Source organism: Oryctolagus cuniculus, chromosome 16 (assembly GCF_964237555.1).
Source record: "Oryctolagus cuniculus chromosome 16, mOryCun1.1, whole genome shotgun sequence".
NCBI classification, from domain to species: Eukaryota; Metazoa; Chordata; class Mammalia; order Lagomorpha; family Leporidae; genus Oryctolagus; species Oryctolagus cuniculus.
Window position 1 is genome coordinate 58857866 of NC_091447.1, and position 23630 is coordinate 58881495.

The 23630-nt window shown below is 73.8% G+C and overlaps 2 protein-coding genes across 16 annotated transcripts; both read right to left on the reverse strand.

Annotated features, from left to right (window-relative positions):
• Window positions 1-697: 697 nt before the first annotated feature.
• On the reverse strand, window positions 698-2908 carry UQCR11 (ubiquinol-cytochrome c reductase, complex III subunit XI). Its single transcript, XM_051828621.2, has 3 exons — window positions 2725-2908; window positions 1782-1928; window positions 698-831 (listed from the first exon to the last, which is right to left on the reverse strand). Exons 1-2 carry the CDS (start codon window positions 2772-2774, stop codon window positions 1808-1810), a joined length of 171 nt encoding a protein of 56 aa, XP_051684581.2. The 5' UTR covers window positions 2775-2908; the 3' UTR covers window positions 698-831; window positions 1782-1807.
• A 1225-nt stretch (window positions 2909-4133) lies between these two features.
• On the reverse strand, window positions 4134-23270 carry TCF3 (transcription factor 3). Of its 15 annotated transcripts, none has more exons than XM_070058519.1 (19): window positions 22963-23268; window positions 21328-21446; window positions 18863-18935; window positions 13464-13537; window positions 13273-13351; window positions 12249-12316; window positions 11738-11870; window positions 10581-10630; window positions 9932-10004; window positions 9692-9855; window positions 9476-9608; window positions 9209-9267; window positions 9044-9119; window positions 8681-8754; window positions 8433-8588; window positions 8234-8321; window positions 6221-6350; window positions 4712-4935; window positions 4134-4609 (listed from the first exon to the last, which is right to left on the reverse strand). In XM_070058519.1, exons 2-19 carry the CDS (start codon window positions 21397-21399, stop codon window positions 4467-4469), a joined length of 1869 nt encoding a protein of 622 aa, XP_069914620.1. In that variant the 5' UTR covers window positions 21400-21446; window positions 22963-23268; the 3' UTR covers window positions 4134-4466. The 15 variants fall into 15 exon arrangements, with proteins under 15 accessions (XP_069914620.1, XP_069914617.1, XP_069914616.1 ...); XM_070058510.1 differs by lacking the exon at window positions 4712-4935 and adding an exon at window positions 5900-6135 and having other exon boundaries at window positions 4274-4609; window positions 22963-23269; XM_070058511.1 differs by having other exon boundaries at window positions 4274-4609; window positions 4712-4938; window positions 8433-8591; window positions 22963-23269.
• Between the last annotated feature and the right edge of the window lie 360 nt (window positions 23271-23630).

The following is a 23630-nucleotide window of genomic DNA, read 5'->3' on the forward strand; positions in this document are numbered from 1 at the left end:
GCCAGCGGCAGGAACACCCACACGGCTTCCCACGGCGCTGGTCGCGGGGCTGGGATCCGGCCGCCCCCAGCCCACGCCTGCCAGTCTGAGGGCTCTGTCCTGCAGAACGGTGGCCAGCCGCTCTCCCAGCCCCCGACACTGCTCGGACCTGCGGGCCTGGGCCCCGGGGCCCCTCGGGAATCTGACACTGCCCACGGCCTCTCCCCCTGGCCACTGCTCAGAGACGTGAGGGCCAGGGCCTGCGGCGCCGCTCCCCCTGGGCTCTGAGAGGTCGGGTGGTCCCTGGGGTGTGGAGCAGCTCCCTGCCAGGGACAACCACAGCGCCCCCAGACGTGGCAGGAGGGACAAACGGGCGGGGGGCCAGTCCACCGTCAGGGGAACTCCAGGGACAGCCGGACTCCTGTAGGGGGGCTCTGGGGCAGGACCTGGACTGCCACCCCCCACCGGGATTCTGGGGGGCTTGGGGGCCCACTGGGTTCCTCGGGAGCTGCAGGCGCGAGGGGTCCCAGATGCTGCCCCCTGGAGGAGGGGCTGCACACCGACGTCCACCTGAGTCGTGGGGAGCCGACTCCCTCGGTGCCCGCGGACCGCCACTGCCCACTGCCACAAATCGCCGGCACCGACAGGACCCTGGGCCGGCACCGACAGGACCCTGGGCTGCCGAGGCGGCCGGGAGCCAGCACGAAGGACGCGGGCGGCAGGCTCAGGGAGTTTAATGCTGGCCGCGTCACAACCTCAAGGACCCCCGCGCACCCCGCGTCTCCCCCGCGTCTTCCTGCAGCGTCCCCGGGGCCGAGGGTCTTCCTGGACACGGCGGGCGCCGGCACACACCTAGAGAGACAGAGGAAGCGGGCTGAGCTGAAGGCCCCGGCCACGGAGCTGCCCGTGCGGTGCCAGCGTGAGCTGGGGGGAGGCTGCCTTGGTGAGGCCGGCATCCCACACGGGCGCCGGTTCGAGTCCCGGCTGCTCCACTTCCCATCCAGCCCCTGCGCCCGCGTTGGAGAGCAGCGTGGCGTTCCAGGCTCCTGGCTTTGGCCTGGCCCAGCCCCGGCGGTTAGCAGGACTGTGGGAGGGAATCAGCGGGTGGCCAGTCTCTGTGCCACGCACCCACCATTTAGGGGCGCATCAGGGGTGGGAGGAGCCCGTGGCTGTGCCACGCCCCCACCACGCAGGGGCACACCAGGGGTGGGAGGAGCCCGTGGCTGTGCCACGCCCCCACCGCGCAGGGGCGCACCAGGGGTGGGAGGAGCCCGTGTCTGTGCCACGCCCCCACCACGCAGGAGAGCACCAGGGGTGGGAGGAGCCCATGGCTGTACCACGCCCCCACCACGCAGGGGCGCACCAGGGGTGGGAGGAGCCCATGGCTGTACCACGCCCCCACCACGCAGGGGCGCACCAGGGGTGGGAGGAGCCCGTGGCTGTGCCACGCCCCCACCACGCAGGAGAGCACCAGGGATGGGAGGAGCCCGTGTCTGTGCCACGCCCCCACCGCGCAGGGGCGCACCAGGGGTGGGAGGAGCCCGTGTCTGTGCCACGCCCCCACCACGCAGGAGAACACCAGGGGTGGGCGGAGCCCATGGCTGTACCACGCCCCCACCACGCTGGAGAGCACCAGGGACGGACCCGCACCCTGCGCATGGACACTGTGGGGCCCACGCCGCAGGCGCCTGGCAGCCCCTCGGTGGAGCCGGACGCGACCGGGTGGAGGCCCGGGGAGCTCCCCCGTCAGCGGGCACTCACGTGAGCCAGCCACGGCCACTGGGCCCAGCGCCAGGACTTACCGCTGGGGGTCTGTGGAGGGCGGGCTTCATTCATTGTCTTTGAACTTGCCGTTGATGTAGGGCACCCAGTCCAGAATCAGCCGCCAGTCAGTGGCCCAGACCAGCCCCACGGCGCCCACGGCGCCCCACCTGCTGGCCGTGGGGACCCTGCGAGGACAGCGCGGTCAGGCCCGGCTCCCAGAGGCCTCCGGGGCCCCCCAGACGGCGGCTGGACTCCCGGCTTCCCTGGGGGGGGGACTGTGCACAGCGGGGACGACCGAGGTCCCGCTTCCAACGGGGGAGCCCTGCGGGGGGACCCCTGGGCCAGTGTGGAGATGGCCCGAGGCGGGGCGAGGGCCGTCTCCCCGGCTCCCACGGGCCCCGAGACTGCCGCCCACGGGGTCCCTGGCCTCCCACCGTCCCTTTTCCCACGGAGGCTGGAATTCGCACCCGAGTCCCAGCACACCGGCCCACGCTGGGACGTGCAGGAGGCACTGCGGCGGGGCGGGGGGCCGCAGGTGCCTCCCTGTCGGGGTGACGCGGGGCGCCGGGCTCCGCTCCACCCGCGGGTGGATCCGCCGCTCAAGCGGGCACTGGCCAGCGCCTCGGGAACCCGGCGCCGGGGCTGGGCCCAGAGACGGCCAGAGGAGCCCGGTCTTGGTGGACACCGTCACGCCGCTCGGGCCCCGCGGGGAGCGCCGGCGAGCGGGCGGGGTCCAGCCGGAAGCGCCCCGGGCAGCCGCGAGCCCAGCTCCCGCGGGCATCCCGCGGATGCAGCGGTCACCGCCCGGCGGCACAGAGCACGCGAGCGCCGGGCCCCCCCCCCAGCTGGTCTACACTGCACGCGGCCGCCCTCGGCCCCGGCGAGGTCCCAGCCTGCTCGGAGCCAGGGGGCCGGAGGTGGCCTCAGACCCCCGCGCCCCGCGGAGCCCACGTCCGCTCGTGTCGCCGGGGCGGTCCTCACCAGTTCTTGACCAGCTCCCGGTAGCGCGGACCCAGGAACCTGGTCAGCATCACGGCTCGCTCCGCACCCTCAGGGTCACCCCGTCTGGCCGGCTCGGCCGCACTGCGCACGCGCAGCGCGCAGGCCCCGCCGTCGCAGGTGTGCGCGCGCAGCCCCGGAAACGCTTGCCGTCACTTCCGGGGAGGGCACGGAGAGTAACGGGCGCGGCGAGCGTCACGTGACCGCGCCGTGCGGGCGTCGGGCGTGGCTACGTGGAGGCCAGGGAGGCTCCGGCCGTGTGCTGGGGCGGACAGGCCGGTCCGCCGGCCCCTCAGGCGGCTGCTGGGGCAGCGCGGGCGCCCCGGACAGCTCTGCCCACCCGAGGGCGGAGGAGCGAGCCAGCGGCAGCCCCTCGCCCACCCCGTGTCCCTGGGGGCCGTGCACGTGGCTTTCGCGGGTCTGCGTGTGGAGGCGGCCCCAAGGGCCCGCAATGGAGCGAGACGATGCCGCGGGCGGCGGGCAGCCCGACTCTGGTGGACTTGGGCGGCAGGGTGGGCCGGGGCTGGAGGCGGGGGTCCCGGAGAAGCCGCCGCAAGCAGGGACCCCGGGACGCGGGGGGGGACAGCTCCCAGGATGGGGGGACTCCTCCCCACCCCCGCCCCCGGCGGCAGCTCCCAGAATGGGGGGGTCCTGCTTCCCCACTCCCGCCCCCGGCCCTGGGGGCAGCTCCCAGGATGGGGGGGGGTCCTGCTCCCCACCCCCGCCTCCCGGCCCAAGGACTGGGGTGGGTTCTGGGGCTCTAGACAGAAGCTCCCAGGCAGACCCGTGCGCAAGTCCCAGGTTAACGGCCGGTCCCCAGCCCTGCACGGCCAGGGCCAGCTCCTGCGGCCACAGGGCATTCCCGGGGGTCGGGGTGGACAGCCGGGCTGGGGGCAGGCCCGGGGGTCTGAGGTTCAGATCCAGGGTTGTCCTGGGCCTGTGCTGTGCCCGGGTCCAGAGCAGGGACCCTCCGAGTCTGGGGCCCTGGGGTGGGGGGGCCGTGCAGGCCAGGGCCAGCTCCTGCGGCCACAGGGCATTCCCGGGGGTCGGGACCGACAGCCGGGCTGGGGGCGGGCCCGGGGGTCTGAGGTTCAGATCCAGGGTTGCCCGGGTCCACAGCAGGGACCCTCCGAGTCCTAGGGCCCTGGGGTGGGGGGGCCGTGCAGGCCAGGGCTGTCAGTGCTGGGCGCGGGGGTGGGGGCGCTCCCCTGGGGGGAGGGGGCCCGGGGACCCTTGGTCCAGGCAAAATCCAATCGAGGGCAGTGGGCTGGTGGGCGGGGCGGAAGGCAGTGCGCCCGGGACCCTGCGGAGACCCCCAGGCGCGCGCTCCACGCGGGTCCGTTTGCACAACTTTTAATCGTCTGGTGGGTGAGGGAGCGCGAGGCCGGAGCTGGGAACAGCAAGAGACATGAGACTTTTATACAAAACCATTTGTTGCTTACAAAACATAGGCCAGAAAAGCGAAATAAAAAAAGAGACCAAAGGCGTCGTCCTTGCTAATTTCTTCTACGTTAAAAAAAAAAAAATCTCGTAACTAACATTCCTTTTATTTTCCTTAAAAAAAATACTATGCGTAGGCACGAGGTGCTGGGCTCCCGCGGGCGCGGCCGCGCGCTCCGCTCGGGTAAGGCATCGTCTTCTGGGGCAGCTGCGCGCGCGGCCCGGGCCCGGCCGCCGCACCCCAGCGCCCCGGGCTGCGCCGGTCCCTGCTGCGCGGGCGGCCCTCACAGGTGCCCGGCCGGGTTGTGGGCCTCGCTCAGGCCCGCGTGGGCGCCCGGATGCACCATCTGGGGGTCCCCGACCACGCCCGACACCTTCTCCTCCTCGCGCCGCTTCAGGCAGGCCGCTTTGGGGTTCAGGTTCCGCTCTGCGGGGCGGGGGGGGGAGAGCGCTGTGGGCCGGGTCCGGGCCGGGCGGAGCCGCCGCCGCCGCGCAGGCGCAGGGCGGGCGGGCGCGGGGCGGAGCCTACCTCGCACCTGCTGCTCCAGGCCCAGGATGACCTGCACGGCCTGCTGCAGGATCAGCAGTTTGGTCTGCGCTTTGTCCGACTTGAGGTGCAGCTGGCACATGCGGCCCAGCTCCCGGAAGGCCTCGTTAATATCCCGCACGCGCACCCGCTCCCGCGCGTTATTGGCCATGCGCCTCTCCCGGTCCCTCAGGTCCTTCTCCTCCAGGGACAGCACCTCCTCCGCACTGCTGGTCACAGCACCGCGCCCCCGTCAGCCAGGGCCGGCCAGCCGCGCCGGGCGCGGGACCCGGCCGCACCGCAGCGGGGAGGGTGCGCGCCCGGCCCCGTCCCTGACTGTCCCCGGACGGAGGCGGGGCCAGGGGAGGGTCCTCCCCGGCCTGGGGCCCCCACCTCACTGTCCCGCCCCCACCCCCGAGGACGACCTCGGGGTCAGAGCAGCAGAGCCCTAGGCCTGGCCGAGCGGGTCGGGTCCCGGGGTCGGGCCCCACAAGGCGCCGCCCAGCCCCCTCCCTCGTGGGGAGGCCGCGAACGGTGCTGCCCGGGGGCGCTGGGCCCGGCGGGCGCCCGGCGGGCCGCCTGGCACCGTGTCGCCAGCGCCCAGGGACCCTCAGAGGCCTGCCTGCCTTCCCTGCGCTACTCCTCACCCACTGCCTGCCCACCCTGCCCTCGGGGCCTGAGCCCAGGACAAGCGCGCAGACCAAACTGGCCCTCGGGTCCCCCAGACAGGGACGGGGCGCGGCGGGAGGTCAGGCCCTGAGGCCGCAGCCCCGGCCTGGCCATTCCTGGTGCTTGGGCAGCAAGTGCGAGGTGGGGCGGGGCCGCCGGTGGGGAGCAGACGGACAGGCGGGGGCAGGGGGCGTGGAAGCAGAGCGCGGAGGCGGCAGGACACACAGCCCCCCTCCCCCGCCGAGAGGGCCGCGGAGCCGAGGGGGCAGCAGGGGCGGGGCGGGGCGGGGTGGGGGTGCTGGCTCCCGTCCAAGCAACAGAGCTGCAGGAGAGAAAGGGTTAGCGCGGCCACGCAGGACAGCAGGGAGTTAAGGAAGCCAGCGCAGTGCCCTCTGGGGTGGGGGTCTTCGCCGGCACCCCTCCCCCAGCCCAGACCGCCCACTCCAGGGGCACGGGGCGGCGAGCGGGGCGGGGCGGGGCGGGGCGGGCGAGCGAGCGGAGCCGGGCCGGCGCCCCACTGACCTCGCACCTGCTGCTCCAGGTTCAGGATGACCGCCACGGCCTGGTGCAGGATCAGCAGTTTGGTCTGGGGCTTCTCGCTGCTCAGGTGCAGCTGGCACATGCGCCCCAGCTCCTTAAAGGCCTCATTGATGTCGCGCACGCGCAGGCGCTCCCGCGCGTTATTGGCCACGCGGCGCTCCCGCTCCCGCTCGGCCTTCTGCTCTGGGGGGAGGAGGTCGTCCTCGTCCTCGTCTGGGCTACGGGGAGGGGCCGGGGGCCGGAGGCAGAGCGTGAGGGCGCGTGCGCGGCCCGGGGGGGGCGGGGCGCGGGGCGGGCGGGCACCTGGGGCGGGGCCGCGGGGCCTTGTCCTTGCGGTCGTCCTCGGGGTCGCCGGCCGCGGCCGCGTTCTCCTCATCCTCCTTCTCCTCCCGCTTGATCTCGCCGGCGCCCGCCGCGCCCACGCGCCCGAGTCCTGCAACGCGGGGCGGCCGGGGTCGGGGTCAGGGTCAGGGGCCGGCCCCGCGCCCTGCGGCTGCCCTGGGGTGCCCGCGTCTGCAGGTGCAAGGCCGAACCCGAGCCCCCGAGGGGTCCCGCCTCCGGTCCCGGGCAGGCGCCCACTGCTGCCCTTGGCGGTGGGGGGGACCATGGAGGTCACGTTAGCGGCACAGGCTGTCCCCGACCGTCCCGTCCCCTGCCGGGCCCAGCCAGCGCCACGCGGCTGAGGACAGCCACAGACCCCCACGGCAGCCGCGGCCGGGGACCAAGGGGACAGGGAACGCGTCACGGCGACACAAAGGCGAGTGGGCCGCGCGGAGCTCCGGTGCGCGCACTGGAAGCCGGCGGCCGGGCGCGCAGACCCGCAGACCGGGGCGCAGAAATCTCAGGGCCCGGGAGGCAGAAGCGAAACCCACGGCGCGGGGACCACGGGCGGCAGAGCACTGGGCAGCCTGCCCAGGGTCAGCAGGGGAGGGGCCGGCCCTGCGGCACCCATGCGGGCGCCGGTTCGAGTCCCGGCTGCTCCACTTCCGAGCCAGCTCCCGGCTGTGGCCTGGGAGAGCAGTGGAGGACGGCCAAGTGCTGGGGCCCCGCACCCGCGTGGGAGACCCGGGTGGAGCTCCTGGCTCCGGGCTCCGGGCTCTGGACTGGCCCAGCCCCAGCCGTCGCGGCCGTGCGGGGAGGGACCCAGGGGATGGACGACCTCTCTCCCTCTCTGAGGAACTTTCAAATGCATAAGTGTTCTGTAAGAGACTGGGCTCTTCCGCAGGCACGGCGGACACTCGGCCGTCCTGGCCACCGCCCACGCCAAGCCGGGAGCAGAGGGGCCCAGCCACCGCGCAGTGCCGCCTGCAGCCACCAGAGGGCGCCGGTGGATGTGGAATCTCGGCCCAGGGCCCCGCGGCCACACGGCCACACAGCAGCCCTGGGGGTGCCGCCCTTCCCCACCGTCTGCTCCACAAACCCCTTCTGCCACCACCACAGCTGTCCTGCTGTCAGTCACTCGAGGGAGGGGCTTCCCGTTCCACTCCCCGGCGCCTACAATGCCGGCACACAGCCGGGGCCATGTCCCGTACCCCTGGGACGCACACAGCAGGGGCCATGTCCCGTATCCCGGGGGATGCACACAGCAGGGGCCACGTCCCGTATCCCGGGGACGCACACAGCAGGGGCCACACCCATACCCCTGGGATATACACAGCCAGGGCCACACCCATACCCCGTGGACGCACACAGCCGGGGCCACATAGGTGCCCGTGGACGCACATAGCCAGGGGCCATGTCCCGTATCCCAGGGGATGCACACAGCTGGGGCCATGTCCCGTATCCCGGGGATGCACACAGCCGGGGCCACATAGGTGCCCGTGGACACACACAGCTGGGGCCACGTCCCGTACCCCTGGGACACACACAGCCGAGGCCACATAGGTGCCCGTGGACGCACATAGCCAGGGGCCATGTCCCGTATCCCGGGGGATGCACACAGCTGGGGCCACGTCCCGTATCCCGGGGATGCACACAGCCGGGGCCACATCCGTCCCCATGGACACACACAGCCGGGGCCACATCCATCCCTGTGAACACACACCTCCGGGGCCACATAGGTGCCCGTGGACGCACACAGCCGGGGCCACATCCGTCCCCGTGGACACACACATCCGGGACCACATAGGTGCCCGTGGACGCACACACAGGGCCGCCAGCAGCGCTCAGGCCGACGCTGGCCCTCGCTGCCCTGCCCGCCCTCGGGGGCGCTGACGGAGCCCCACGTCTCCAGGCGTCCCCCGGCGAGGCCGATGGACTGGGGGTGGCCACGTGGCCGGTATGGGGCCAAGCACGGCTGGGAGCGGCCAGACTCACCGCTGTAGGCGTCGGGGAGGGTGCCGGGCTGGCTGGGCAGGGCCGCGTGGTTGTGCACGAGGCTGTCCTCGGAGTGGCCGCCTCCGACCTGCGGACGGTGGGGAGGGGGCCACGTGAGCACGGGCAGGGCCCAGCCCGGCCCCGCCCCCGCCCGGCGCCCTCCCCCGCCCCGCCCGCCCCGCCCCCGCCCGGCGCTCACCAGGCCTGCGTGGCGCCCGCCCAGCGGCACGGGGCCCGGGAAGCCGGAGGCCAGCGCCCCGGGGCCGGGCAGCAGCCCGTGCGCGTCGCCGGCCGTGCCCACCGCGTGGCTGCGCAGCACGTGGATGGCCTCGTCCAGGTGGTCTTCCATCTTGCTCTGCTGTGGGAGGGGGCGGTGAGCGCCGGGCGTCGGCCCACGGCACCCGGGCTGCCCTGGGGCGGGGCGGGGACAGGCGGCCGGGCGCTCACCAGGCCGTGCAGGCCCCCGTCGTAGCTGGGCGATAAGGCATCGGGGGCTCCCGCTCGGGGCCACTGCGACGTCCCTGCGGGGGGGGGGAGGGCCTGAGTGGGCACCAGAGGCAGCGAGGCCCTGGGGAGGCGGGCACGGCCGAGCTGGCCACCCAACCCCAGGACGCCGCGCCAGGACGGGCTGGGGGAGCAGGAGCAGCCCCCCGGGGCAGGGCCAGCCAGGGGGCCCGCAGGGGACGAGGCAGGCCCCCAGGGGCCTCCCAGCCTTTGGTTCCACAGGACCCAGCCTGGGAGCCGCCTCTACCAGGGAGCCCTCCTGGATAGCTCAGGACTCGGGTCCCGCCCCCCCCGCCCCCCACAGACCTGCCAGGCCCTGCGGGGAGCCCACGGGCGTGGAGGGGCTGGAGAAGTTACTGCTTCCGTGGTCTGGGGAGTAGATCTGTGGACAGGACGGGGAAGGGCCGGGAGGTCAGCGGCCGGCCTCCCGGGGCCCAGCCCAGCCCGGCAGCGCCGCGCCCCCCGCCTCACCGAGGCCAGTGCCTTCCCAAGGGCGTCCCCGGAGCTGCTGGCCGTGGTCCCTCGGGAGCCTGTGGGTGTAGAGGCAGAGGCCAACCTTGGGCGGCAGCCTGGACAGCGCCCGGCTCGGGCCGCCGGCACCACGGAGGGCAGCCCTGACGCCCGGGGCAAAACCACGTCCCGTCTCGGGGCCTCGGTCTGGCCGGCGGCCCGGGATGGGGGGCGCCACCTGGAGCCCAGCAAACCCCGCCCAGGGGGCCCCTGGCGGGGAGGCCATACCCAGGAGGCCGTCGGCCCCGCTGACGGGCGGCGTGTGGCTGGAGACGCTGCCGTACGCGGCCGCGGGGGCCGCCGAGAAGGTGGGCACGGCCGGGAGCCCACCGTTGACCTCGGCTCCGTGCAGCTGGTAGCCCTGGAGGGACGGGCGGGGGACGGGGCTCAGACAGGCGCCAGCCACCAGGCCCGCAGCCGCCCACCCGCCCAGGCCCAGCCTACCATGCGCTCCTGCTGGTGCAGGCCACCGAAGGCGCTGCCGCCGCCCACGGAGCCACCACTGCCCGCCGGGAGGGGCAGGGGGGACGAGCCCCCGCCCAGCATGGGCCCAAAGCCGGCCTGAGCCGAGGGGCTCCAGAGCTCCGAGGAGGGGTGCAGGCTGCCGTCTGCGGAGAGGGGCGCGGTGAGGCGGAGGCCGTGGGGGCCGCCCAGCCCCGCCCGGCCCAGCCCCAGCCCAGGCACCTGCCACGTAGAAGGGGGCGGGGTAGGCGGAGGCGTCCCTGCCGTAGTCATCACCTGAGCTGGCGGGGTACACCTGCGGGTGGGAGGCGTGGTCAGGTGAGGCAGGCCCCTCCCGCGGAAGACCACCCCTCGCTCTGGACACACGGCAGCCCTGGCCCGGCCTCCGCTCCCTGGGGCTCCCGTTCCCGCCAGCGCCCCTGCCCTCGAGGCCTTCGGGGGTCACTGCCCCCCCCCGTGTCCCTCCTCCCACCAGACCCCTGCTGACCCCGCCCTCCTGACCACGTGAGACCCTCGGTGGCGGGGGGGGGGGGACCCAGCGGCCACGCAGCGTCCAGCAGGGACCGGGGCTGCAGCCCAGCGCTGGGTATGAGGGTGGGGGCCCAGGTCCCCCCCAGCCCACGGGCTCCCATCAACACGGCTACTCTGGCCCAGGCTGCGCCCCGACCCCGCCTCCAGCTCTGACTGACAGGGACCGGGGGCAGGGGCGGGGGTCCTGAGGGGTCAGCCCACCCGCTGGGCCTGGGGTGAGGCCATGGAGCCCAGGGCCGGGGCTTCCTGAGCCACGTCCTCCGGGCAGGCCTGGCCCCGAGGGGGCGGTCACGGAGGGGGCCGGGCCAGCCGCGGGGGCCCCATCCGTGCCACCACTCACCGAGGAAGGGAGACCAGGAGGAATCTTCCGGACCTTCTTCGGCTGTGGGTCTGTCAGGAGCCAGAGGTGAGCGCTGCCTGTCCGCCCGCCACCCCTCACCCTGGCGCCCACCCCCTTGCTGGCCCCCGAGAGGCCGCCCCGGGGCCTCGCTGGGAACCACAGGGCGGCCCCAGCACGGGGCACCCCGCTCCCCGCTCACGGCCTGGGAAGGACGTGGAGATGGGCGGCCCCGTCACAGTGCACCAGCACCCCCCACCCGCCGCGGGCGCAGGTTCCGGTCCCGGCGGCTCCACTTCCGACCCGGCTCCCTGCTGTGGCCTGGGGGAGCAGCAGAGGCCGGCCCAAGGGCTCGGGCCCTGCACCCGCGTGGGGGACCCAGAGGGAGCGCCCGGCTGCCGACCCGCCCAGCTCCGGCCGTCTGCAGTCCTTCGGGGACTGAGCCAGGGACAGGACAGTTCTCTTCCCCTCTCTCTGCCTTTCAAATCAATTACCCATCTCAGAACAGGGAGGAAGAGGGGCCACGGGACCACCCGCTGGGCTCAGACAGGACAAAGGCCAGGAGTGGAGGGCGGCGGAGCAGTATGGGAAATGAGGCGCGGCACCCCCACCCCCGTCTGGGAGCCAGCTCTGGGGGCACCTGGCCTCAGCACCCCCCCACCCAGGAGCCAGCTCTGGGACTGACCCAGCCCGAGCCCGCACGGCCTCCTGGACCCACGCACACCACGGACAAGCGTGCGCACTGCGCCGTGCTGGGCCATGTGTTTGCTCGTGTGCTGTGGGCCAGCAGCTCCCACCAGGACCGCCCCCAGGGGGCCGGGGCAGCCCCAGCGCCTGGGCCCCCGCCTCCTGCGTGGGAGACCCGGACGCCGCGGAACCCCTGGTCCGCCTCTCAGACCAGCTGGCCCGGGGGCAGCGCGGGGGCAGCGGCCAGCGTCCTGCCCTCGTGGGTGCGTCCCAGGCACTCCGCGTGGCACCGGGCCTGACGTGTGCCCTGGGGGGCAGCGGGGACGGCGCACTTGGGTCCCCGCCGCCCACAGGGAGGCCCGGATGGAGCTCCCGGCTCCCGGCTTGCGGGGGGGGCCCCCTCTCACTCTGCGGACGGCGACAGCCCCCACACTGAGCCCGCCCGGCCCGCCCGGCCCGCCCGGCCCACTCACCCAGGCCGCCGTCTGCGGCTCTGCGCCGGGGGTTGCTGGGGTAGGAGGCGTAGTAGGGGGTGCTGCCCTTCACGTCCGAGGGCGACAGCGGCCCGGGGCTGCCGAGGCCCAGCTCGCCGGACAGGAAGCCAGCCTGCGGGAGGGACGGCCAGGAGACCTCGGGGTGGGGGCGGGGCCCCTCCTGCCCGCTCTCCGCACCTGCACCCCCGCCCGCAGAGAGGAGATGGGGCGAAGACCAGGGACCGCCCCGCACCCGGGGGAAGGGGCCGACCCCCACCCCACCCCACCCTCGCGGCCGGGATGCGGGGGCTGGAGCAGACCCCGAGTGACAGGCAGGGCCCTGAGGGCGGGAGTCCCCGGGGAGCCCTCGCACCCAGGCCCGGCCCGGAGGAAACGGACCCCACTGTCTCCCTGGGCCTGCTGGCCCCTGCCCCATCCCAGCCTCGGCCCCGCCCCCCGCACTCGCGCATGCGCACACGGGAGACCCAGGGCACGCTCCCCCCGCCCTCACCTGAGCCAGGCCGCCGACAGCCGCGTCTCTCCCGAAAGCCGCGAACCCGCCCCGCTCGCCGCCCTTGCCTGCGGGACGAAGAGGTCACCGGCCGCACACAGCAGGCGCCCGCTGAGCGCGTCGGGGCTTGGGGTCATCGCGCCTCCCCGCGGCACTGGGCTGGCAGCTGTCTGTGCCCGGGACAGCCCGGGGCTCCGGGGGTGACCACACAGCCCCAGCCCACGGAGCGCCGCCCTGCGGAAGCTGACAGCCCCTCTCGTCCCGGGTGAGGCAGGGGGCAGGGCCGGCCTGAGCCCACCCCCGCCATGGACTCCGCCCCTGGGCCACTGGTCCCCTCCTGGCTCCGCCTCCGTGCGTGAGGGAGGAGCCAGGATGCCCCGGGGCTGACCCGAGCTGTCCCAGGGCTCAGAGAGGACCCCCCACCTCCACCAGAACAATCTCCCCAGGCCAGGGGAGCACACGCGCCGGTCCCTGAGCCCCCCCCACGGTGACCACCCCGAGCCCGGCCTGCTACCCCGGGCCGGCAGGAAGCGCCAGGCGGAGGCGGGGAGGAAGGAGCGGCCGGAGGGGACCCGCGTCCTGCAGGGGCACGGCCAGCGGACTCGTGGGGCGGTGCCAGGCCCAGCGCAGGTCCAGGGTCTCCCACTGGCACCACCACCGGGACCCAGGGTGCTGACCACAACACACCTACGTCCTCTTCCCCGGGGCAGGTGCCGCGACCTCCGCAAAACAGCCCCGCCCCGGTCACCCGGCCCCTCCGCGGGTCACTGGAGCCCCCGAGGCCCCGGGCGCCCGACCCCTGACCCTGCCATAGAACAGGGCCTCCGGCCAGGCGGCGGAATGGCACAGTCCCGGCCGCCCCCGACCAGCCCCAGAGCCCGCACAGGCCACTTCCTGCCAAGCCTCAGTGGGCGAGAGCCTGGTGCGGGGGGCGTGGCCAGCAGGGCCTGGCGGGAAGGTTCCGGAATAATCTCTGCCCTGCAGGTAGGGAAACTGAGCCTCCCGGTGCCGCCTGCACACCCACCTGTGAGCCCAGGCCCCAGGAATGTGGACGAAGAGAGGCTGCCGTGGGACTCGCTGAAGTGGGCGCCTTCGCTGTAGGTCTAGGGGAGACGGGCAGGGGTGAGGGGCTGGCGTCGGCCCGCCCCGCCCCGCCCTGCTGTCCTCAGAGCCCCCAGTCCAGGGAAGGGAGACGACGGGGGAGGGGGCACTCACCCGGCCGGGGTCGAAGGAGGAGGTGTTCTGGTCGCCAGCACCCCAGGAGCCCGAGCCGGGCCGGTCCTCCAGACCTGCAGCGCAGGAAGGCGGGGCCAGGGTCACCCTCAGCCACGCCCAGGCCCGGGGAGGGCTGGGAGCCCCTGGTGAGCAGTCGGGCAGCCGGCCGCTGGTGGACTCCTACCCGTCCATCAGAGCCCCGGGCTCCGTGCCCGCCTCGCTGAGCCTGCCCCCAGCTCCAGGTCCCTCTCAGACCAAGCGCAAGGGCCTCAGGGCACAGGTTGTGCATGACAGGACCCCCACAGCCACCAGCCTGAGCAGGTGCCGGGGTCCTGTCCATCAGAAGCCAGAAGAGAACCCCACAGGCGGGCCCAGGCCTGCGGCATGGTGGGGGTTAATGAGGCGGGCAGGACTGGGTAGGGTGGAGGCAGGGCGGGGCCTTATCTCCTGGAACACTCTCCCCTGTGTCCTGGTCCCCCCTCCCTGCCCTGGTTCCCTCCTCCCCGTCTCAGTCCCCCCTCCCCGTCCTGGTCCCCTCTCCCCCTCCCCGCCCTGGTCCTCCCCTCCCTGTCCCAGCCCCCCCTCCCCGTCTCAGTCCTCCCCTCCCCCTCCGGGTCCCCCCCTCCCCGTCCTGGTCCCCCCTCCCCCTCCCGGTCCTGGTCCCCCTCCCCACCCAGGTCCGGCTAGGCCTGGCCAGAGAGAGTTTCCCCCTGGTGAGTGGGGTCCCAGGAGGACCCTGCCGCAGCCCAAGGCAGCAACGCCCACCCCCCAGAGCTGGGCCGCGGGCCTGGGGGCTCAGGTCCAGGAGGCCCCCCCCCCATGGCCGGAAGCCGCCAGCCTGCGCCCTCCCGTCCCTGCTTTGTGTTAATCATGCCCCCCAGGAACTGCTGTTTAATTGCTGCCTGATTTGCATAATTATGCATATTAATCTCACAGCCTAATGAATATTTGTGAACTCGTTTTTTTCTTTTTGAACCCAAAGCTTCCACTGTGACTACGGCGGGGGCTGGGGGCTGGGCAGAGGCTCCTGGCAGCACCATCACTGGGCGGGGGGCGTCCGTACCCCGAGATCCTGGACCCTGGGGACAGGGCACAGCACCTCCGGGGCCTCCGTGTCCACGCCTGCCTGGGAGACCCCGAAAGGCAACGGGGAGCCCCCCAGATCACGGCCAGGGCCGCCCCTCCCCCACCCGCTGATACAGTTAAGACTCCCGGTTAATTGCGCAGCCGCGCGCGCCTCCCCGCTCTGATGAGGAGGGCGGGAGAGGGAGCCGTGGCCGCTGCTCTCCAGAACGCTGGGGGCTGCGGGAGGGGCGCCACACGGCCACGCGGCCCGGGGACGCGGCCAGAGTGGACGGGGCTGAGGGCGGCGCACGTCTCCAGCCTCGCCGACCCGGTCCGCCTGCGGGCAGCTGTGCAGCAGGAGGAGGCGCGGCCCCCGCTGGCCCGTGTGGTACCGACCACGGCGGCCCGCGGCCACACTCCACGGCGGCCACTGCCTGTGCGCGCTGCAGCTGTGCCCGCAGGCGGCTGTGCCCCCGCGGCCAGGGCCGCTCTGCACGGGGAGGGGGCAGCCACGCCCCGCGGCCCCCCTGCATGGGGAGGGGGCAGCCACGCCCCGCGGCCCCTCTGCACGGGGAGGGGGCAGCCACGCCCCGCAGCCAGGGCCCGGACCTCCCTGCAGCCCCTCCCAGAGCTCCCCACGGCCCTCACCACACACAGACACGACCTCTGCCCACAACACGCAAGACGCAGCCCGTGCCGGCCCCGATGCCCCCTCTCAGGGCCAGCTCCGTCCCGGGTCAGCCTCGCCACCCCATCCCTCCCAGGACGTGCACCCACCGAGGAGACCCGGCGGGAGCTCCTGGCCCAGTTCTGGGCATTTGCACAGGAACCGGTGGTTCAAAGACCCTCTGGGGCCGGCGCTGTGGCGCAGCGGGTAAACCCCGGCCCGCAGAGCCGGCATCCCACATGGACACCGGTTCAAGTCCCGGCTGCTCCACTTCCCAGCCAGCTCCTGCTGTGGCCTGGGAGAGCAGTGGACGATGGCCCAAGTCCCTGGGCACCCGCACCCGCGTGGGAGACCCGGATGGAGCTCCTGGCTCCTGGTCAGCCCGGCTCCGCCCATGGCGGCCATCTGGGGCGTGGGCCAGCGGATGGAAGACCTCCCTCTCTCTCTGCCTCTCTGTAACTCTGCCTTTCAAACAAATTGATTTTTAAGAAAAAGACCTTTCTGTCGGCCTCTGTCTCGTTTCTCTGGAATAAACAATCGCGTGAAATCGGGGCTGAACGTGGACCGGGAAGCAGCAGGGCCGAGGGGGACCGACGCACGCCTGCTGGTGCCAGACAACAGCCCTGCGGAAACACCGGAGCCGGGGAGCGGCCAGGGACTTCAGAGGGGAGAGGGGAGGGCGGAGGGCGGAGGGCGGAGGGCGGGCAGCTGCCAGGGCCCCGCCGCCGCCGAGAGAGGGGACGAACCCACCCTGCTGAGCGGGAGGAACGCGCCCTGGACGCCCTGCAGCAGGCGGGCCGGGGCCCAGCGAGGGGGACGGGGAAGCCCCAGGGCCCCGCACGCCGGCCGTCAATGCACACACAGGCCAGGGCTGCAGGTGGACGCGGGCCGGCAACAGCACCCACGCCGGCCTCGGAGTCCCAGGGCCAGAGGGAGCCCGCAGTGCCCCGGCTCCCAGCCGCACCGGGGCGGGCGGCTCAGCTCCGCGCCGGGCACCGGGCCCTGCCGGCGGCGTGCGGGAACCGGGGAGGAGCCGAGGAACTAAAGGGGCAGCAATATTGATTCCCGATGAAGCAGGCTCCTCGGAAGGAAAATCGATCAATCAGACGAAGCGGGAGCCGGCCAAGGACAAAGAAACAGCGAGCCAGGCCGAGCAGGCGCCCCCGCCCAGGAGGCGGCCCCACGGTGGCCGACACCGCCCGGCTCCAGCCCCGGCTGCTCCCCGCGCCTGCACCCACGTGGGGACCCCGTGGGCCGGAGACGGAGGTCTCTACACTGAGGGAGCCTAAGACACGGCGTTAGACCGGGAAGACCCCAGCAGGACTGCGGGCCAGCGGCCAGGGCGCGGCTCTCCGGTCCGCGCAGGGGACTGCACGAACCAGCGTCGGCTTCAACCCGGACCTGGTCTGCGCGCAGCGACCGGGCCGCAAACCCTCCGCCCGCATGCGCACTGGCTGCCCACCCGGCTCCCCGCCCCCACATCCCGCAGCCACAAGCCGTGCGGGAAGCAGGCGGAGGCCGGCGCGGGCACCTCACGGCCCTGTCGTGGCCTGGACCCTGCGGCTGCGGGCAGCTGACCGGTCCCCCCGCCCACTCGACGGCCTGGGCCAGGCCCGCAGGGCTGTCCACTCCGCGTCTCTTTGACCTGCTTTGGGACTTCCCATCCCGGTCATCGCCAAGGGGCGACGCGGCGGGCAGGGCCACCGGGACACGCGCGCACAGGGCGAGACGGCGGCGGGCCGGCCCAGCCACTGCAGGCCCCTCAGCAGGTGGCAGGGTGAGGAGTCCGCGGAGTCACTGCCCGCCGAAGCCCCCCCCCCCCCCCGGGAGCCTCCAGCCAGCCAGGGCCCAGCGCCGGCGTCCCTCCCCCGACGTGGGGGCCCGAGTGCGCGCTCCCGGCATGTGCCCGGCCCAGGATCTGCGGCAGGAGATGAGACCCAGCACGTGGGAGCTGCCGGCCCGCGAAGTAGGTTACACACACACAGGGACCTCAGCCGGTGCCCTGAGCTCAGGGCTGGGGGCTCCCGGTCCCACCGCCCCCAGGAGGCCATGCGCGGGGCCGGCCACGCAGCGCTGCTGGGGGCCAGGGGCGGGCAGGCAGACAACGCCTCCCTCCCCTCCGCCCTGCAGGACCCTGGTGCAACCTCAGGTCCAGGGAGGGGTGTCGGTGCCACCTCCTCCAGGAAGCCCCCAGGAAGACAGCACCTCCGGTTCCCGGGGGCCGTGGGGATTTCCACCCTTAGGAGCGGCCCAGTCAGCCCTGCGGCCACTTCCCCAGGCGCAGGGGAAGGCCAGCGCGGAGCAGCAGGGCGGCCACGTGACAGCTTCGTCTCTCTCTGGGGGTGGGGGCGCAGCGTCCGCGCCACCCTCACCCACCCTGGCGCTCCCAGGTCCCACGGGACCCAGACACAGCCCCCCCGAAGCCCCGAGGAGGCACTGGACCTGCTCACAGCTCCCTCGGCCCCAGCGCCCGGCCCCACGCCCAGATCCCTGGCCCCCGCACCCAGCCCCTCGGCGCCCAGCCCCCGGCCTCTGCACCCACATCCCCAGCCCCTAGCACCCGGCCCCCAGCACCAGCCCCCGCACCCAGATCCCCGGCCCCCAGCACCCAGCCTCCCCACCCAGATCCCCGTCCCCCGCGCCCGGATCCCCAGCCCCCACGCCTAGCCCCTCGGCCCCCAGCACCCAGCCCCCAGCACCCGGCCCCTGCACCCAGATCCCCGGCCCCCAGCGCCCGGCCCCACGCCCAACCCCTTGGCTCCCAGTACCCGGCCCCCGCGCCCAGATCCCCAGCCCCCCCCACACCCAGTTCCTCGGCCCCCAGCATCCAGCCTCCCCACCCAGATCCCCAGCCCCCACGCCTAGCCCCTCGGCCCCCAGCACCCAGCCCCCAGCCTCCGCACCCAGCCCCTCGGTGCCCAGCACCCGGCCCCTGCACCCAGATCCCCGGCCCCCCCCACACCCAGTTCCTCGGCCCCCGGCATCCAGCCTCCCCACCCAGATCCCCAGCCCCCACGCCTAGCCCCTCGGCCCCCAGCACCCAGCCCCCAGCCTCCGCACCCAGCCCCTCGGTGCCCAGCACCCGGCCTCTGCACCCAGATCCCCGGCCCCCCCACACACCCAGATCCCCGGCCCCCAGCACCCGGCCCCCAGCCCCCGGCCTCTGCACCCAGATCCCCAGCCCCCAGCACCTGACCCCTAGCACCAGCCCCCGCACCCAGATCCCCAGCCCCCACGCCTAGCCCCTCGGCCCCCAGCACCCAGCCCCCAGCCTCTGCACCCAGCCCCTCAGTGCCCAGCACCCGGCCTCTGCACCCAGATCCCCGGCCCCCCACACACACCCAGATCCCCGGCACCCAGCACCCGGCCCCCAGCCCCCGGCCTCTGCACCCAGATCCCCAGCCCCCAGCACCCAGCCTCCCCACCCAGATCCCCGGCCCCCGCACCCAGTCCTGCCTAAGGCCTTTGCGGCGCCCCTGCAGGCGGACGCGGCCCCTCACACTCACCGCCTCCCCCACACCCAGGCCGGGAGGAGGGGACGCTCTGGCCAGCAGGCAGCCGAGTCCAGGGGGACGGGACGCCTCAGGCTGGCTGCCCCCACGCCACCCCCACCTCCCACGCCCAAGCCGCGATGCACCCACCACACCTGCTCCTCGCCATGTCCTACCTGCTCCTCCGAACTGTGCGCTGGCCAGGGAGGCGGGCCGGCCCTTCCCGGCGGCCACGGGCAGCGGGAACATCTGCGGGCAGAGGGGGAGGGGCGATGGGCAGGGGCCGCGCGGGACCCGGCTCGGCCAGAGCTCAGGGACGCTCCACCCAGGGTGCGCGGCCCCAGCCCCACCACGCGCCCCCCACAGGACACATAACACGGCCCCCACGGGACATGCCCCACACGAGATCTGGGATGGGGGGGGTGTGGGGCCGACACACAGCCTCTCCGTGTCTCCACGTAGTCAGGCCCGCGTGACAGGGCAGAGGGGGACCGAGAGGGGGACAGCCCAGGCTGCCCCGCATGGCCGGCCTGAACCGAGGGGCGCCCGGGCGCGGGGGCAGCAGCAAGTGTCCCCGAGACGCAACGGCCCCCCTTTGCCACAGCAAGAGCGAGGCTGGCCCCGCGGGCGGGGTCATCGCTCCCAGGGTGCGGAGCCCCCAGACCCCTGGCCCCCCAGCCAGCAACAGGGAACCCAGGAGGCCCTGACTCCACCCCCACCCACAGCGGGGGACCTGGCCCTGTTCTCAGAGGGAAGGCGTGGCCAGGCAGGGGCGGGATCTCCTGGGGCCCCGCCTCCTCGGCAGGTGTCAATGGGAACAGGCCCTGCTGCCCAAGAAGGGTCTCCCCCACCCCACCCCCGTCCCTTTGGGGACGCCGAGGCCTGCTTGGGGGGAGGGGCCGGCCCTGGACGAAGTGGGCCGAGCTGACGTGGCTCCTGCCCCGGGGGGCACCGGGCCGTGTCCTGCGGGCGCCGGGCCTCGTGATCGGCCAGATGCCTGCTTCCTCTTCTCCGAGATGCACGCCCGGCCCCGGCACGTGGGAGTCCGGCCCCGTGCCCGCCATGCCACCGGTGCCCGGCCCCCACCCAGGCCCAGAGGCCGGCGCAAGGGCCCGAGGCTGGGCTCTCCAGGTCGGGGTGGGACCCGGCCCCCCCCAGGCCTGATCCGCACGCCAGGGAGGAGCCCGGGCAGCCCGGCCCGGCGGCAGGAGGGGCGCAGACCTGCAGGAGCCACCGCCACCAGCGCTCGGCCTGGGGCCCACGTGGGACCCCAGGCAGGGGCACGGCAGACCCCAGGCCGAGCGCTCGGCCCAGCCGCCCGTGACCGGCAGTTGAACAAGAACCGCCGGAGCGCACCTCTGCTTACTCAGCCGGAGACGCAAAAATAAGACGGGGCCCAAAATACCCGCGCCCCGCGGCCGCCGCGCCGTTCCGCTCCGCGACTCTTGTTTTCCACAGAGCTCGGCCGTGCCCGGGGGAGGTCGCCATCAGACCGAAAGAGCGGCCCTCCCTGGGGCCGGGGCAGCCGTGAGGAGCCCCCCCACCCCGCCAGCCACACACACACACACACACACACACACAGCCGAACCCCGGCCCAGAGACGCGAACTGACGCCACCCCAGCTCCCGGCACCGGGCTCCGCTCTGCGCTGGGCCCAGGCCGCTCCCGGAGCCTGCGGCTGCCCCGAGCCCCTGGGGCTCCCCTTCCCTTCACGGGCCTCCAAGGACGACCAAGTGGGGAGCCCTGGCCAGGCCAGGAAGTGCCCGCCCCTCCTCCGGGCCAGCTCAGCACTGGGCACTGTTTTCTGCGTTCGCACGGGGCCAAGCACCCTGAGTGCGCCCACTTCACAGATCAGAGGTCGTGGGTGGCACTGGCTGACCCAGGGCAGAGCCCGTGCGGTGCAGCCCACCAGTGGGGGGGGGCTGGAGGCCCCACTCGGGCCCTGTTCCCCGCCTGAGCAGCGCTGGGGCCGGCATCCCGGGTCGGTGCACAGGGTCCGGCCCGGCGGCTCCGGCGGCTCCACTTCCCTTCCAGCTCCCGCTACAGCCTGGGGGGCGGCAGTGACGGCCCAAGGGATTGTCCCCTGCACCCCGCAGGAGACCGACGGAGCCCTGGCCTGCGGCCGCTCGGCGTGAACCGACCACAGGGGTCTGCTCGCTCTCCCCCTCGCCTTCCTCCTAACTCTGCCTAGATTTGCCTTAAAGACAAATAGGTCTTTACAAAAAGAAAAAAACAAGGCCGGCGCCGCAGCTCACTAGGCTAATCCTCCGCCCGCGGCACCGGCACACCAGGTTCTAGTCCCACTTGGGGCGCCAGTTCTAGTCCCGGTTGCCCCTCTTCCAGGCCAGCTCTGCTGTGGCCCGGGAGGGCAGTGGAGGATGGCCCAAGTCCTTGGGCCCTGCACCCCATGGGAGACCGGGAGGAAGCACCTGGCTCCTGGCTTCAGATCGGCGCAGTGCGGCCACGGCGGCCATTTGGGGGGTGAACCAACGGAAGGAAGACCTTTCTCTCTGTCTCTCTCTCACTGTCTAACTCTGCCTGACCAAAAAAAAAAAAAAAAAAAAAAAAAAACCAGCAGGACAGGTGGGGCGTCCGCTGCCCAAGCCCCCCCCCAGCCCCGCCAGGGGCGCCCAGGGCTCACCACGCTGAAGTCCAGGAGGTCACTGAGCTCCTTGTCCGAGCCCACGGGCGCCATCCTCGGCGGCTGGTTCATCCTCCGGGGGCTGCGGCCAGCGCAGGGCCAGGGCAGGCTCCTTAGGCCTGGGGGGCCACACGGTGGGGGGGACAGGAAGCGGAGAGGTCAGAGACCACCGCCCAGCGGGCAGGCGGGGCCTGAGAAAGCCTGGCACCAAACCCCGGTGCGCAGCAGGGTGGGGGTCTCCCATTGGGACCCCTCCCCAGAGCCCATGGGGGCTGTGATAAAAATTCTGTCCACGCGCCCACCACCACCCCGGGGGGAACCAAATCCCAGGACGTGGGGCCAGTCACCCCCTCCTCGCCCCACCTGCCCGCCTGGGGAGGGGGTGGGGCAGCCCAGGCCCCGCCCCTGGGAAACTTGGTGGGGACCCCCCCCCCCCGGCGCTGGGAGCAGCTGTCAAAGTCCACTGAGGGCCTGTTCACCCCGAAACCCAGCGCGAAGGGATCCAGGAGTCAGAGGGGGAGCCCCCTCCCAGCTTCACGGCGGGGGGGGGGTGGCCACGCTGCGAGGGCCCCGCCTTCACCCCCTCCCAAAAGCCAACTGAATTTGAGCAGGAAAAAAAAAAAAAAAAAAAAGGCCAGGCCAAGTTGCTCTACCGCCACAAAGTATCCGGAGGGATCTCGAAGCAACTTTGGAAACAGCCCTCGGCCCCCACCCGGGGTCCCGCGGCCAGGGATTCCCCGCACCGGCCCGGGGGCTCGGCCTGGCGGGGCCGGGGATCCACCTGCCGCAGGCGGGGCGCGCGGCCGGGGCGCGCAGCGGGACTGGAGGGCCAGGGGCGGAGGAGCCCCCTCTTTGTTCGCCAGCTGGGGCCGGGGTGTGCAACGGGCGCCCCCTCCCCCGCCAGGGTGCTCGGCTCGGGGAGGGCGTGCGAAACCGACTTTTTCGGAGTTGTACGAAACCGCACTCTTTTGTGGGGCAGCTGAAACCGACTTTCAAACAGCCCGGAGAGGAGGCTGGGGGGGGGGTGGGGGCGCCCGGGCCGGGGGAGGGGGCTGGGGGCAGCCTCCGGGGGGCCTCCACGCGGGCCTCGGAGGGGCCGGGCGCCGCCGGGCGGGGGGGGGACCCCGAGCACCTCCCCCCCCCAGCCGGTGCAGGCGGCGCGGCCCGGGGCGCTTTGAAGCCGCCAGCGCGCAATAACGCACAGCAGATGTTCCCGCCCGGGCCCGGGACCCCGGCCCCCTCCAGCCCCGCGCCCGGGACCCCGGCCCCCGGCCCGAGCCCGCGGCCCGCGCCGCACACCCTCCCCACAGACAAAAGGACGCCCCCCCCCAGCTCCGGCCCCTCCCGGGGCAGGGGGCGCCCGAGGCCCCCCGAGTCCAGGCTGGGGGCCCCCGCGCCCCAGGCGGGCGGCCGCTCACGGAGCCCCCGCCCCGGGCGCCGCAAAGTTTCCCGAAGTGCCCGGGCGGGGAGGGGGTGCGCGCGCGGCCCCTCCACGTCGCCGCCCGGTCCACGCGGAAAGTTGGAGAACAATGACCCGGGCCCCCGCGCCAGTCCCGCGCCCCCGTCCCGCGCGTGGGGGGCGCCCGGGGGAGCTGGGCGAGCCCCCCCACCCCGCTCCGGGTCGCGAGCGTTTACCTGCGGGGCGCGGTCGGGCTCGCGGCGCGCGGGGGTCGGCGGCATGTAGCAGGGCCCCCCCCGGACAAAGGGGCGTCGCGGCCGGGCCCCCGAGGGTCGCGCGTGGGCGGCGGGGCCCGGGCCCCTTCCCCCGTGCGTGCGGCCGGCCGGGGCGAGGGGCAGCGGCGTGCGCTGTGCCCGCGGTGCCCGCCGCCCGCGTCGGGTCCGGCTCGGCTCCGGCCCGCTACGCCCGCGGCCGCCGCCGCTGCCTCATCTCCCTGCGGCGGGAGACATGTTCCGCCCCCCGCCCCGCGCCGCCCGCGCCGGCCACGCCCCGCCACGGCCACGCCCCCTGGAGGCCACGCCCAGGCACGCCCGGCGGCGCGCGGCGGATCCCTCCGCGCGGCCGCGAGCGGCCGGGGCGCCGGCCCTGCGCCTGGGTGTGCCGCGCACCCGCGTGGGGACCCTAAGGGATCTCGAAGCTCAGAGTTGGGGAGCGCGGGTTCTCGGGGTTTGTGAGCCACGGGCGCCGGAAGGAAGCAGGGACTATCTTTCTGCGCGGATGTACACTTACAGCGCTCGCACCATGACGCAAATGGGAAGGCCCTTGAGATTGAAAGATAAGGCAGAGAGGCGGTGGCCAATTGGAGGGCGGGAAGATTTGATTGGCAGGGCTGCCGACCACCCGC

Coding starts and splice junctions, on each gene's coding strand:
- UQCR11 (XM_051828621.2), bottom strand. CDS start 2,774: ATGCTGACCAGGTTCCTGGGTCCGCGCTACCGGGAGCTGGTCAAGAAC. Junction 1,929..2,724: donor CGGGAGCTGGTCAAGAACTG/GTGAGGACCGCC, acceptor CTGTCCTCGCAG/GGTCCCCACGGCCAGCAGGT.
- TCF3 (XM_070058509.1), bottom strand. CDS start 21,399: ATGAACCAGCCGCCGAGGATGGCGCCCGTGGGCTCGGACAAGGAGCTC. Junction 12,317..13,272: donor CCTGGGGCCTGGGCTCACAG/GTGGGTGTGCAG, acceptor TTCGTCCCGCAG/GCAAGGGCGGCGAGCGGGGC. Junction 8,592..8,680: donor ACGGGGGCCTGCACGGCCTG/GTGAGCGCCCGG, acceptor CCCCTCCCACAG/CAGAGCAAGATGGAAGACCA.